Source organism: Myotis davidii, unplaced genomic scaffold, assembly GCF_000327345.1.
Source record: "Myotis davidii unplaced genomic scaffold, ASM32734v1 scaffold228, whole genome shotgun sequence".
NCBI lineage: Eukaryota > Metazoa > Chordata > Mammalia > Chiroptera > Vespertilionidae > Myotis > Myotis davidii.
Window position 1 is genome coordinate 2945163 of NW_006300104.1, and position 13775 is coordinate 2958937.

Genomic DNA, 13775 nt, shown 5'->3' on the forward strand with positions numbered 1-13775 from the left:
GGATGGGGTCTCTGCCTCTCCCCAGCACCATGGCTGAGGAAACGAGTTGTGCTCCTCATCTCAGGGGTGTGCACTCCACCGTCCAGCTTCTAAAACGTTGGAGGCCCACCAGGTGGCTGGACCCGCTAGGCCAATGGGAGAGGCACGCAGGGCCCGCTGTGGGCAAAGAAGGCTCTTCGTGCTGCACCAGGTCTGCTGGGCTGAGTGACGATGCCCATCACCTGTGTGAGGTGAGCCAGGCTGCCCAGACCCCAGCCTGGGTCTCTTCCTCTCCCCAGCGTCCTGGTTCTCAGGCCCAAAGGAAGGGCAGGAAGAGGTTCTGGGAATGGCAGGCGGGTGCTGGTCCCAGTCGCCGGGGGTGGCTTTGGTTGGAGGGACTCACCGCTGTCAGAGGGCCTCCGCTGGGGGCGGCACCAGCCTGGGAGAGGGTCCTCCTGATGCAGGGGCGGGGCCGGCTCGGACTGGCCTGTGGCCAGAGGGCAGGGCTGGGGGGCCGCGGTTTCTCAGTCACCACCCTGTCCCCGAGCTCCCAGGAAGTGAGGCTGTCGTTTGCAGCCGGGGCAGTGGTCTGGAACTAGGACTTGGCTCTGAGGTCACGATGAGGCCTATGTTGGTCTCCCAGGGGACCCTGCCTTGACGGAGGGGGAAGAGGGGCACAGAAGGCCCAGTGAGGCGTGCAGCTGAACAAGGAGCTGTGCAGAGTGAGCCTGCTGGCTCCCCGCCCTTCCAGTCCTCAGCCCGCGCCGGGGCCAGTGTGTCCCTTCCAGCCTCAGTTTCCTCCCCTGTCACATGGGGGTCAGTGACCATGACCTGCAGAGCCGTTCGGAGACTCCAAAGAAAGCAGGTGGCCGACACACCTGGCGCCTAGTGAGCGCCCCACGAATGGCAGCTGCCACCAGAGCCCCCACTTGACAGAGGCGGAAACTGAGGCTCAGAGAGGCCGGGCTCTTCTGCAGCTCCAGACTGTGGTGGCGGAGGGGTCAGGGTTGGGGGAGCATCAGCTGTAATGTCCGGGAGCCTTGTCCCAATCGCTGTTTTCTTTGGAACAATCTTTATTGAAGTGCAGCTGACATGCGTATGACATTGGCTTCGGGCGTTCAGCGAGTGACTCTGCAGGGCTGTGCCCATGATGCCGTCACGGCGATGTGTCTAGCAACCAGCGGTCTGAGCGGAGTGATGAAGATGGTGCGACTGCATACCCTGTGTCCCACACCACGTCCCCGCGGCTCGTTCGGTTTACAGCTGGGAGTCTGTGCCTCCTGTTCAGGGAACCTTGCTCTTACCAACACGGAGCCCTCAAGGGAAGACAAGTCTCCGTTTCCCCTGCAAAATGCGGGCAAATCGTCCTGAGAGCAGAACCTGCCTCACAGGAGGAGGCGGGGGCGGAGCGTGGGTGTCGGCGTTCAGAGGAGGACCTGTCCTCCCTAAACGCTCAGCTGGAAGAGCAATGCTTATGGTCATGGGGGTGGGGGGCGGTTTGCTCTGAATGGGAACAGGGAAGTCATGGCTCACCATCAGATAGATCGTGGGGTGCGGGCCACTTCCCTAGAAACCGAGAAGAGGAGGAGGACGGGGCTCAGGTCAGGCCTGAAGGCTGTGTCTGCATCCCTGAGTGGCAGCCATGCAGGAGATTTGATGACCTACTCTCCGCCCGAGCATGTGGAGGCCCCTGGAAGGTACTGGCCGGGAACTTGACCCTCTGCGCCCGTTCCTTGCCATTTTGCCTTCTTTCATCGGGGCAGGTCCGGAAGGGCAGAGGCCAGAGGGCAGAGGGCATGCCTCGCCGGGCTCCGCAGGCCCCGCACAGGCTTTCCCAGGAGGCCCTGGGCCAGGGCTAGCCGCTCCCTGTCCAGGTGCTCCTGTCCCCTGTTCCCGGCTGTAGGTGGTGCACAGCGGTGAGCGTCGTCTACACCGCGAGCTCTGCGGTCCGCGGGCCTTTGCCTGAGCCGGCCTCCTGCCTGAGCGCTTCCCTCCTGTCCCTGCCAGCCCCAGAGTCACGCCTTCGGAAAACCCTGTGCCCCCCAGCATCTCCCACATCCTTCCCCCAGCCCAGCCACACAGCAGCTACCATTTCCTGGCCTACTGTGTGCCTGGCACGTGGATCACCCCAAGTCACAGTTCCCCAAGGGAAACTTCTTGCAGTTTCCTGAATGCATCTCACCCACGTTTGCTTTTCCCCCTGCATCCCCTCTGCCTGAGCACCTTCCCATGCTCTTTGGGAGAAATCGTTAAGACTTATCGCCTCTCAGAAGCTGAAGCCCCCGCTGGCTCTGGGATCCGAGCTCCCAGCACCCACTCTGTCCCAGGGGGGCTCGCGGCTGGAGGCTCAGCCCCAGAGGAGGGATCAGTCACTCTCTATTTTAGTTTACTCTTGCAGACCTTTTATTGATGTGTAATTGACATATCATCAGTGCACAGAGTGAGCACACCCATGCAACCTCTACCCAGATAAAGAAATAAGACAGGACCAGCACCCAGAGACCCCTAATCCCCCCCCACTACCCTGCCCCACTGACTTCCCCCAACATGCGAGTCCCCCTGGGCTGCACAGAGATGAGACCGCACACATGCGCAATCCTGCAGCTCTTTTTCTCAGCCGTGTGTCTGCGAGCTTCCCAGTGTTGCTGTGTGCAGCGGCTCACCCCCCTGCCCTCGCCTGTCAAGTACTTTGCTTCATGGACACAGAGCAGTGCATTTGCCTGTCCTGATGGGGGTGGGGAATGTTGCGTTGTTGCCGGCTTGGGGCAGTTACCAATAGAGCGGCCACTGCCACGGGGACCTGGGGCCGGATGTCTACACACAAGTGCTTTTGCGGGTCATCCGTCCTCTGAATCTTTAACTTTGGGAACTGACCTGTGTCACCTCACCCACTCTCACAACCGTTCTACTCGCAGGTGGCGCCTTCGCTCTGTTCTGCAGACGCGGGGACTGGGGCCCAGGGAAGAAAAGCGGCAGGTGGAGGGGACGGAGATGGGAGGACAGTAGGCGGCAGCCCGGAGAGGAGCGGGCTCTGGGCAGGTGGGGTGGCCGCTCTGGGAGGGGGCGTCACGATGGTATCTGGGCTGCTGGGGATGTGGTTGCGGAGATAATGCTGCAGGGGAATGGCCCCCACCCGTGCCCCCTGATTAGCTGCGACAGGAAGTATGGGGTGGGGGCGGGGAGCTTCCTCCTGCCGCTGACGCATCTGGTTCTCTCCTCCTTCCAGAAAACTTGGGGCGGGGGGTGCCCAGGGAACACAGCGTGAGCCTGGGAGGTTGAGAAGACTGAGCTTCAGGCTGAGGTTGACAGCAGTAATGATGAGGCCTCCTTGTGCAGGAGCCCTTCAGCCCCCAGGCCTCCCGGGGAGGGTCAGGCCGAGGACAGGAAAGGGTGTGCCCTGGGGGCCCGGTTTGCAGGCTGTGTTATCTGTGAGGCACGCGTGGAGGACAAGCCTGGCCTGACTTCGCTCTCTTCGTGGGAAAGTGGGGGGACCATCGACCTCACAGACCTGTTAGGAGGAGGCAGAGAAGTTCACGGACGGGTTTGTGCCCTCGCACCGCTGGCACATGGCAGGGGCCCACTGAGGGCTGTCTCTGTCAAGTTTAGCCCCTGAAATCTCAGAGGGGGTGTCTCTGTCTGCTTCTGAAAGGCTGGCTTCTGCGCCCCTAGAAGGTCCAAGAGAGTGGGCCCACCTTCTAGAGAAGGAAGTGGCATTGGAACCCCAAATGAAGGGATCCAGTGTCCCCATCGTCTTCATCACCACCCCCATGTCACATGGCAAGGCTGTGTGTGTGTGTGTGTGTGTGTGTGTGTGTGTGTGTGTGAGATCATTGCAGTTAATCGCCACCCACTGGCGTCACCTTATCACCACCACCGTGGCCACATCCACTGTCACCTCTATAATCACCACTCCCATGATCGTTGCTGTTACCACTACCAAACACAGCGACACGCAAGCCCGTCCCCACCTCCCAGCACGGTCACCACTGCCGGCCCCACCCGACCACACTTCTTCCACTACATTCAGCTGTGGTCTCGCCTCCTCACGGCCGTGGCCATGTTCCGGAGTGCCCGTCCCCCCGCAGCCCGATTTCCCTCTCCTCCTTCGGACCCCTGTGTTTCAGCCGAAGCCCTTGGTTGCTTCTCAGCCACCAGGAAGACAGACAAGCATGTCCCGGTGTGCTGGCCACTTGCCCGCTGCGCCGCTTGGGGAAGTTGTGCTTGTGACTGAGAAAGAAGGAGCAGGGTGGGGGTGGGAGCGGGAACAGAAACCAGGGAGAAGCAGAGAGAAGAGGTGAAAAGGGGAATGGAGAGCGGGGGCGGCAGTGAGGGCGGTTGGCCATGGCCAGGACTGACTCAGTCACGTAGCCTGAGCCCTGACGAGGCCCCAGGAGGAGGGAGGCTGGTCCTGGCCCTGCCGCAGACTTCTGTGTGACCGTGGGCTGCTGGCTACTTCTCTCGGAGCCCCGTCTCCCCACCGGTACCATCTCAGGGAAGAGGCATTCCGGCCCAGTCCCCTGGACCTGCACTGCCAGGCTCCAGGCCTTTGCACATGCTAGTCCCTCTTCCTGGGGTGCGATGCTCTTTCTCTGTGGGAAAACGGCTCTTTATCCTTCAGGAGCATGCGCAAGCTTTTCCCCTTGGTGAAACCCTCCCAGATAGCGGTGATCACTCCTTCATCAGGGACCCCCCCCCGCCCCCCCTGTGTTCCTTGTCATGACTCTGAACACACTGGTCACTTATCAGGTTCCCCCAGGGATTGTGATACCTGCCAACCAGGGTTGTGGCTTACCCAGGGCCTGGGCGTGGTCTGTGCTCAGAGAGGATTTACTGGAAGGGGAAGAATGAAAACCCACACGAGCTAATGAACACTGACCCGCGGTGCTAGTTTAGGGAGTGCTGACTTTGTGCCAGCTGCCATTCAACCTGATAGTAACCTTACAAGGGCAGGTCCGGTTATTACACCCATTTCCCAGATGAGGAGACTGAGGCTCAGAGAGGTTAGTGGCTCACTCAAGGGCCTAGAACTCAGCTTAGGCCCAGGACCATCTAATTCCAGCACCCTGTTCTTTACCACATGATTTCCCCATGTAGAATTGAGGAATAGTGAGAGGGAAGGTGCTATAATGGAGGAACAGTGGGTGAGTGAATGCTGCCTGCTTGGGCTTTGTAGGAGAAGCCCTGTTCCAGGAGGGTGCGGGTCACGGCCCAGCCAGGCCCTCAGAGCTCAGGGAGAGGCCAGTGCTGTGTCCAGGTGGAAACCGGGTGAGGGTAGCAGGCATGGAGGAGGTGAGCAGAGCGGAGGGCCTGGGAAATCTGGGCTCCTGGGTTTTCCAGGCCGCTCCCAGCAAATGCTGTAGGTAAGCCAGGTACTTTTCCAAAACTGCAAACGACTTGGTTCCAGGCTTGGGTGGAGCAGTGAGGGCGGTCAGATGAGCAGGGAGCAGCTCCCGGCTGGAGCCTGGGTGTGATGCACCACAATTTACAGAAGTTCCACTGCCCTGACTCTCTTGTGTTCAATCGCCCCAGTTGGCCCTGGGTGCAAAACGGGGTGACTCTGCTCGTTGACCAGAGGGGAACACCGAGGCCAGGGAGGAGCCAGGACCTGGCTAGGGCAGGACAGCAGCGAGGCAGTGGGGGAGGCCCCCCTGTCGTGCTCTAGCTGCTGTGTCCTGAGCTCTGAGTCTCCGGGGCTGGGCGAGGATGGGCAGAGGGTTGGTGGCACCTGGGGCTGGGCCCCGGAGCAGCCACTTGGCCCTGAGGGAGCCCTGGGCCCTGGGAGCACAGGTACCAGGATTCAAATCCCAGCTGGGCTGCACGACCCAGCGCATGTGATTTCTCTTCGGGGAGCCTCCACTTCCTCATCTGTAACGCTGGGAAAATGTTGCCCTTCTTGCAGCGTTTGGCAGTTTGTGGTGTAAACCTGTGAGCACTGATCTGAGCACACCAGTAGTTGCTCAATAAATGTCAAGTTCTCTCTATCCCTTCTAGGTTGCGGAGTCTCCCCTCTTTCTCCCACGTTGGGGACGGGTGCCTTTGTTGAAGGTTAGGGGTCCGCGGAGGGTCTGAGTCAGGCCCCGAGGTTGCCTGGCTCTGTGACCTGGGGCTGGTTCTTGCCTTTTGGAGCCTCAGGGTTTTCATCTGATGAAAGGGGAGAGAATCCTCCCCTCCACACCCTGGGTTTTCCAGGCCGCTCCCAGCAAATGCTGTAGGTGAGCCAGGTACTCAGAGAGGCTAGGTGGCCTGCCCAAGGACACACAGCAAATGCAGCTTGTACTGGAATGCTGAGAAGGTGAAATGGGTGAAGATGGGGGGGCGCACCATCTCGCAGGGTGCCCTGCTCTGGTGCTCGCGGCTGCGTCTTACACAAGCTGCGGGAGGCGGAGGGGACTCCAGAAGGAAGAGGATGCTCCCAGCATTCTCTCTGACTCCACTGAGGCGCTGACATGGGCGAGGGGACGGGGAGCAGGCCTCACAGAGCCAGAGGCGGGGGTGCTGGGAGGACCGTGGAGAGGGGGTGAGAATCAAACCCTTCAGCCTCGGTGTGAATCCTGGCCCTCCAGATGACAAGCTGGGAAGCCTGGGACCTCCCTGAGCCTCGCCGTCCTCATCTCTGAAATGGGGGTGGGAGGGTCAGGCATAGTCCCTTCCCTGGGCGGCGGGAGGATCACTGCGATGGTATGAGCGGCCCACAGTGGAGTCGGGTTGGACACACGTCCCTCCCTTTCCTCCGGGAGGGGTGACTGGGGTGCTAATGGCAGGATTGCAGGCCTGGTGGGGAGGCCCCAGGACAGCACTGGGAGACTTGGACTTCAGGTCCTTCTGTCCCCAACTTGCTGTGTGTCCTTGGGCAGGCCGCCGAGCCTCTCTGAGTTCATTAAACAAGCAGAGGGAGCTTATAAAATAAGGCTCTTGCCAGCACCTGAGGCTGAGATGGTCTGATTCCGAGCTTTGATCCGGATCTCAGACAGCCTGGGCTCCCGGGACTTCGAAAAGCCTGGTGCACCGCACCTGGGTGGGGGACGGTCTTCCGTGGAAAGTTAGGGGCCTTTCAAGCCCAGCTGTGAGTCATCGGTGCTCTGCCTGCACACGCCCAGGGACGGGGGGCTCTGCTTGCACCTCACGGGGCCCTGTTCCCTGCTCTGTCCTAGACCGAGCTGTCGTCTGCCTCCCTTTCTCTTTCTTTCGTTGAAGGTGAAACTGGGAGGAGTGGGGCTGAGGAAGCAGCGTTTCTCTCTCGGGGCTGTTTCCTATGGGTGCCAGCCGCAGGCCCCACCATGTCTGCCTTCCGCTCCGGGCTGCTCTCACCTTCCTGGGGAGACAAAGCCTCTTTGGTGACCCAGGCGGAGGGGCAGCTAGAGCGAGCTCCCAGCCGGCCCTAGCCCCTGCTCCTGGTGCTGCCTGGCCAACCCTGTACGTGCACATGCGTCCCTGAGAAACCAGCCCAGAGCAGGTGATGTCTGCTGAGCCCCAAGCTCAGTTCTTTGCAAACACAACGCACTGTTTTCCTTCCTGGACCCGGGGATTGCCATTTGCAGATGAGAAAGCGGAGAGGCGGAGTGACTTGCCCAAGGTCACACAGTGGCCTGGATTCAGGCCCATCCCTGTCTCACTCTGAGTCCAGCTCTGCTTTACTCCTCTGTGCTGTCCCTTTCTGCCCCACTGAACAGGATGTAACATGGCAGAGAGACCCACCGAGGCCTGCGTCTGAGCTAAAATAACCACACAGTCAGCAAGCGGGGAAACAGATGGTGGTGTCGGGTTGCCTGTCAGCTGAGCATGAGCTGCCAGGGCAGGGCTGCCTAGAAGCCGATCTAAACATAGGCCATATCAATAGAGGTAGGACACCTACTGCGCGGGAGGAGATCGTCTTGTTCTCAGTGTGGGTGGATGGTGCCAGAGGATTGTGTGAGTGGTGGGGGCAGGGAAGAGGCCTACCGCAAGGACACAGACAGAACATTGAGTTCCCCGTGGCTGGGAGCATTTGAATAGAGGCTGTGCAGCCAGGATTCCTGCGTTGGAAGGTGGAGGGCATGGGCAAGGTGACCCCCAAGGTCCTTTCAAACTGCAGTCTTGTGGCTGGACCTCCTCAGTTGCTTGGGCCACTCCAATACTCATGCCCATCAGATGTGCCCTTCTCCATTATTCTCTGCCGGGGCCCCCTGAGGGGATGGGGCTCATTAGTCCGTCCATCCATCCATCCATCCAGTCATCTATTCATTTATCCACCAAATAAAACAGCCTGAGCAGTGAGCAGGAGAGACACAGCAGCCTATAGTCCAATGGGGATAACCATAATAATGACAGAAAACAGACTAAGTGCTTGTGATCCGCCAGCTCTGTGAGTGAATTACATCCCATTTGACTCCCCCTGCAACCCTGTGAGGCAGTTTTGTTCTTGTCCTCATTTGGCAGATGGGCCAGGAGGGATGGGTTTTGGGGGGGCACCGCAGGGGGTTCATGGGTCAGATGCTCCCAGGCCTGTGTTGATGACTCCGTGAACCTGAAGCTTTCTGATGCTCAGATGCTGAGAATAAGATCCCATGATGTCCAGTGCCTGTCGTTAGAAAAGACCCAGTCTCAGCCCCCACCTTCTCTCCAAGGCTGCCCTTCAATAGTCCCAGGTACCACTTTAATGAGAACATGGGTCTAAGGCAGCGGTTCTCAACCTGTGGGTTGCCAACCTGTGGGTTGCAACCCCTTTGGGGGTCGAACGACCCTTTCACAGGGGTCGCCTAAGACCATCGGAAAACACATATATAATTACATATTGTTTTTGTGATTGATCACTATGCTTTAATTATGTTCAATTTGTAATAATGACAATACATCCTGCATATCAGATATTTACATTACGATTCATAACAGTAGCAACATTACAGTTATGAAGTAGCAACAAAAATAATTTTATGGTTGGAGGTCACCACAACATGAGGAACTGTATTCAAGGCATTAGGAAGGTTGAGAACCACTGGTCTAAGGGCCTCCTAAGGTAGCTGCGACAGTACCCGCCCTTTACAGAGTGGGAAACGGAGGCCCAGAGAGGTCACTAACGTGCCCCAGCTCACTCAGCGGGGAAGAGGAAGAACCTGGATCGTGAGCTCGCACAGGCCGCGCTTTGAATCAGGATGCTCTACTGACCTGCCCCTCCCTCTCCTCCAGGAACCTCTCACAGGCCCCGGCTGCACGCCCGTGAGGGGGGGGAGAGGCTGGAGTGGGGCGGTGCAGACCCTGGCTGACTCCCGCTCTGTTCTGCCCCTAGATCATGAGTGTCTTGCTGTTCATCGAGCACTCCGTGGAGGTGGCCCACGGCAAAGCCGCTTGCAAATTCTCCCGGACGGGCTACCTCAGGATTGGTAGGTCCAGGGGACAAGCAGGGGAGCAGGGAAGGAGAGGGGATGGGGCCCTGGCAGGGGGCAGACTGGCTGGGGTTTGAGGACCTGCCACTTCCCCTCTTGGAGCCTCAGATCTTTCATCTGCAAATGGGGCTATTCCACCCGCCTGGCCCGGGTCCCCAGGTGTGGGCACGGATAGGATGGCGCTTTGCCAACCTAACCAGCTTAGAAGGTGACAGCAGGACTCCCCTGCTTATGCCGACAACGGCTGCCCGTCACGCGAGAAGAAAAGCGTGAACACAGCTCCTGCTGGCCTGCTGGCCACAGGGGTCACTTGAATCTCCCTCCCGGCTTCCTCTGGGCTCCCCTGGCTCCCCGAGCCCCAGCTGCCCTGACCACACCTTGTCTCAGGCCCCTGCCTGAACGCCTTGTCACTCAGCTCACAGGCCACCCCCTCGAGGCCTTCCCAGTCCTCACCCTGGTTAAAGCAGACCCAACCTGCCCTCCCCCACCTCTGCTGTATCACCTGAAATGCTATGTTTGCATCTTTGTAGCCTCGTAAGACTGAGAGCTACTGAGGGTGGGGCCTGGGCTTCTCTGTTCACTGTCATGCTCCCACACCAATGGTTCCCAAAGTGTGGTCCTTGGAGCCCGGCAGGGTTCCCGGGCACCTCTGGTCCCTCACTGCTCTCCTTGCCTCTCAGCTGACCTGATCTCCAGCTTCCTGCTCATCGCCATGCTCTTTGTCATCAGTGTGAGCCTGCTGGTCGGTGTGGTCAAGGTGAGAGCCCTGTTGGGGAAGGGGTATGGGGGGGCGGCCAGGACTTGGGGAGCCCCAGCTGCCCTCTTACCCTCTCCTAGTCAAACCCACTGGGTGGGCAGAACTGGCTGCTGAGACGTGGGAGGTGGGTATTTTGGGAGACCCCAACTATACCCTAGAAATCTTCACTGGTGACCCACATCCTTTTATAATGCAAATGGAGGCAGAATTTCAGCAGAGAAAAGAGGAAGAGTGGTTTGGAGGAGTGCGGAGGGGGAGAATGCAGAGGGCTGTGTAATCCACAAAGAGGAGCCAAGGCAGAGGGGAGGGTGTGGACGCGGCCAGCTCAGTTCCATCAGGGAGTGGATGAGACAGCGAGGCTGTGGCTCAGCCTCCTGCAAAGAGGAACCCGCTGCCCCTCGGCCCCAGGGAGGCGGAAGCCGGGACCGGAAGCAGGGCCTTCCTGGGCAGAGGCTCTGATGGCACCCTCAGGGCCGGACAGGGAGCCACGGTGTGGTGCCAGGTGGAATGCTCCCACCTTGCATGAGAAGTCACCATCGCCCCCTGGCTAATGCCGGCTCCCAGCCCTGCGCCCCAGGGATGGCTACCCTTGTGCAGGGTGGCGCCCGGGGGGTTATGCAGAAAGGCCAAGGGCCCGGCGACAAGAAGGGACCAGGTCGTCCCGGAGGCTCTGAGACTCAGCCCGGGCTTCTTTGGCCACCCCCTGAGCGATTGTAGACAATCCCACGAGAAACCCAAACCACCTTTTCTGCGATCTTGTCCCACCTGTGGCTTCCAAGGGGGTCCAGGCCCACCAATGGTCACTGCTTTCGGTTGAAGGAGAGTGAGCTCAGCCTCCGCCTTCCCGGGCTCCCACCATGGCTGAGCGGCCCAGGAGCGCCTGCCCAGGCAGGCCTTTCCCTGATCAGGGCCTTAGCTCACGCTGGCTCCTCTGCCTCCACTACCTCCCTCCCCCTTCCCATCCTTCCACATCGACCCGGTGCCCCCTCCTCCAGGAAGTCCTCTCTGATCCCTTCTCATCTATGCAATGGCCCATCCTGGTTGAGTTCCTGAAGGGGACTTGAGTCGAACCTGCTCCTAGAGCCTGGGGGGCACTTCCCTCTGTAGACGGGGACTGTTCTGTGTCTCCCGGACACCAAGACTCCTTGCATTCAGGGCCAGGGTCTCGCCTTCTCCCCGTCCCCAGAGCGTCACTCAGGGGAGGCACGTGGAGTCACGGGGGATGGGAGGGAGCTGCCGTGAGTGGGCGCACGGGGACATGAGGCTGCTCGGGGAAGTGTGCGAGGGACGCCCTGACCGCGCTGGGCCCGCCTTTCAGAACCGAGAGAAGTACCTGCTGCCCTTCATGTCCCTGCAAATCATGGACTACCTGCTGTGCCTGTTCACCCTGCTGGGCTCCTACGTGGAGCTGCCTGCCTACCTCAAGTTTGTTTCCCGCAGCCAGGCCGTGAGTACTTAGCCCCACCTCAGCTCGCCCAGCCTGGGGCGGGGGGCTGGAGGGGCTTCGGCAGAGACGGGGAGCCCCCGAGCCCCTTCCTAGTGGGAGACCTTCAGCAAGTCCCTGAGAAGAGCACCCCAGAGTTCCTTGTTCTGTGCAATGGACCTGGGATTCCCACCTGCTCACTAAGCCCAGGCAGCACTGACTGAGGAAAGTGTATGGAGGGTGCCAGCCAGGCTGCGTCCATGGCAGGGGAAAGGGAGCAGCCCCCCTCAGCCCAGCCCGGCCTTGTCCCTCCTTGTAGCCAAGTTCTAAAGAGAGAGGAAGACGGTTAGAGCCACACTGAGCACACACAGTGGGGTGCCCTTGATGGCTGGCGCCACTCACTGAGGTGGCTCCCCAAAACTGCTTTCCACACGTTCCCTGCATCACTGGGGGGCTGTGCTGTGGAAGGGCCCTGGAAAGGGGGCCAGGACCCTGGCTCTGGTCCCAGTGTCTGCGACCCGCCCTTGGCATGCACCTCTGAGCAATGGGCATCCATTTCTGTCTGGGTACAGTGGACTCGCGGGCTGCTGTACTCTGTAGCCCAGACAGTCTCTCAGGCCGAGGGCCCTCCGCATGCCCGGGAGTCCCGGGGCCTCTGGTTGGGGGTTAACTGTGGCCTGTCTTCCTCCTTGTCTCTGTCCCCTAAGAACCCCTCCAAGGTCCCAGTGATGACCCTGCAGCTGCTGGACTTCTGCCTGAGCATTCTGACCCTCTGCAGCTCCTACATGGAAGTGCCCACCTATCTCAACTTCAAGTCCATGAACCACATGGTAAGTCCGGGCCCAGGGCCCACGCCCCTCGCTGGCTGTGTGGCCTTGAGCACGTTGCTTCCCCTCTCTGTGCCTCAGGGCTTAGGGTGGGCTGGGCTCCTGAGAAGTGGAGCGTGGGAGGAGGGTTCTTTTAAGAGTGATTTACTGAGGGGTAGTGCTTGGGAAGAACCTAGAAAAGGAGAGGGAGGCAGGGTAGACCAGGGAAGCAGCCAGGCAGACATGTGGCTTTAGGAGCAGCCCTGCCCCACCCCAGAGGGAGCCCTGCAGTGTGAATTGCACCACAGAAATAACAGGATCTTTTTATTATTGCCTGACCAATTCTCCCCAAACTCAGCCACTTAAAACAATAGCCGCTCGTAATCTCACTCAGCTGCTGGGGGTCAGGACTTTGGGAGGGGCTTAGCTGGGTTGTTCAGATTCAGGGTCTCCTGTGAGGTCCCAACGGGATGGGGATGGGGCTGCAGACGATGAGGGCTTGGCTAGGCCTGAAGGATCCCCCCCAAGATGGCTTACTCATGTGTCTGTTACTCAGCCCTTTGCCTCCATCCCGCAGCCTGTGTTCCATGGCTAAGGCGCTTGAGCATCCTCCTGGCATGGCTGCTGGCTCTCTCTCCCCCGTGAGTGTCCGAGGGGCAGATCAAGGAGAACTGCTCTCTCGGAGGTCACCCTCACCTCTGCCACCTTCTGTTTTCCGAGAGAAGGGAGGCCCTAGGTCTGGCCCACACTCGAGGGAGGGGAAATGAGCTCTGCATTTTGAAGGGGGGAGTGTCAATGACTGTGTGCACACATGTGCAAACGCCATAGAGTAAGCATGTCAAACTCAAAGGCTAACACGGGCCAAAGAAACAAGGCTTAAGTCTACGTGGGCCGCAAAACAACAAAAGCTTCAATGTTCATAGAAACGTAGGTTCATTTCCATAGAGACATGCTGAACACAAAGGGCTGAAAGAAACGAGTAATCGTCAACATAAAACAATAGAACATTGTAATAAAAATTAATATTTTTTCTTGAACATGAACTTACCAGACACTGATGAACTGCACAAATTAACCTATTTTTCTTGTTCTCTGAAAGCGAAATATTTCCTGTTGCGCACACCAAACAAATCAGTACAGGACTAATGACGCGGCCATCGGCTGCTAAAATATTCGCTGCTGGTATTAGTGGAGAGAAACGGTGCGGCTGCGCGTAAGAGAAATGAATGCAACACGATTACAGTCATCACTCATTAGCGAACGTTGTAGCTCGTTATTAATAATTATGTATAACAGGATATTGTAAAAATTAAGTTATGAAGTTTTTATTAAAATGTTCTTATGTACCGTTATATTGGCTGGGCCACAAAAATACTCGTTGTGGGCCGCGAGTTTGACATGCTTGCCGTAGAGGCTATCCCACTGTGAGCAGCAGCCTGGCACCAGTTAGT

General features: G+C 58.8%; 1 protein-coding gene across 2 annotated transcripts in view; it reads left to right on the forward strand.

Moving 5' to 3' along the window:
• The window catches only part of LAPTM5 (lysosomal protein transmembrane 5), a 26823-nt gene that overhangs the window by 5678 nt on the left and 7370 nt on the right, over positions 1-13775 (forward strand). For both annotated transcript variants that reach the window (XM_006776474.2, XM_015572308.1), the window contains exons 2-5: positions 9242-9335; positions 10019-10095; positions 11414-11542; positions 12226-12348. In XM_006776474.2, coding sequence (XP_006776537.1) covers positions 9242-9335; positions 10019-10095; positions 11414-11542; positions 12226-12348 — 423 coding nt within the window. The remainder of the gene's footprint in view (positions 1-9241; positions 9336-10018; positions 10096-11413; positions 11543-12225; positions 12349-13775) is intronic.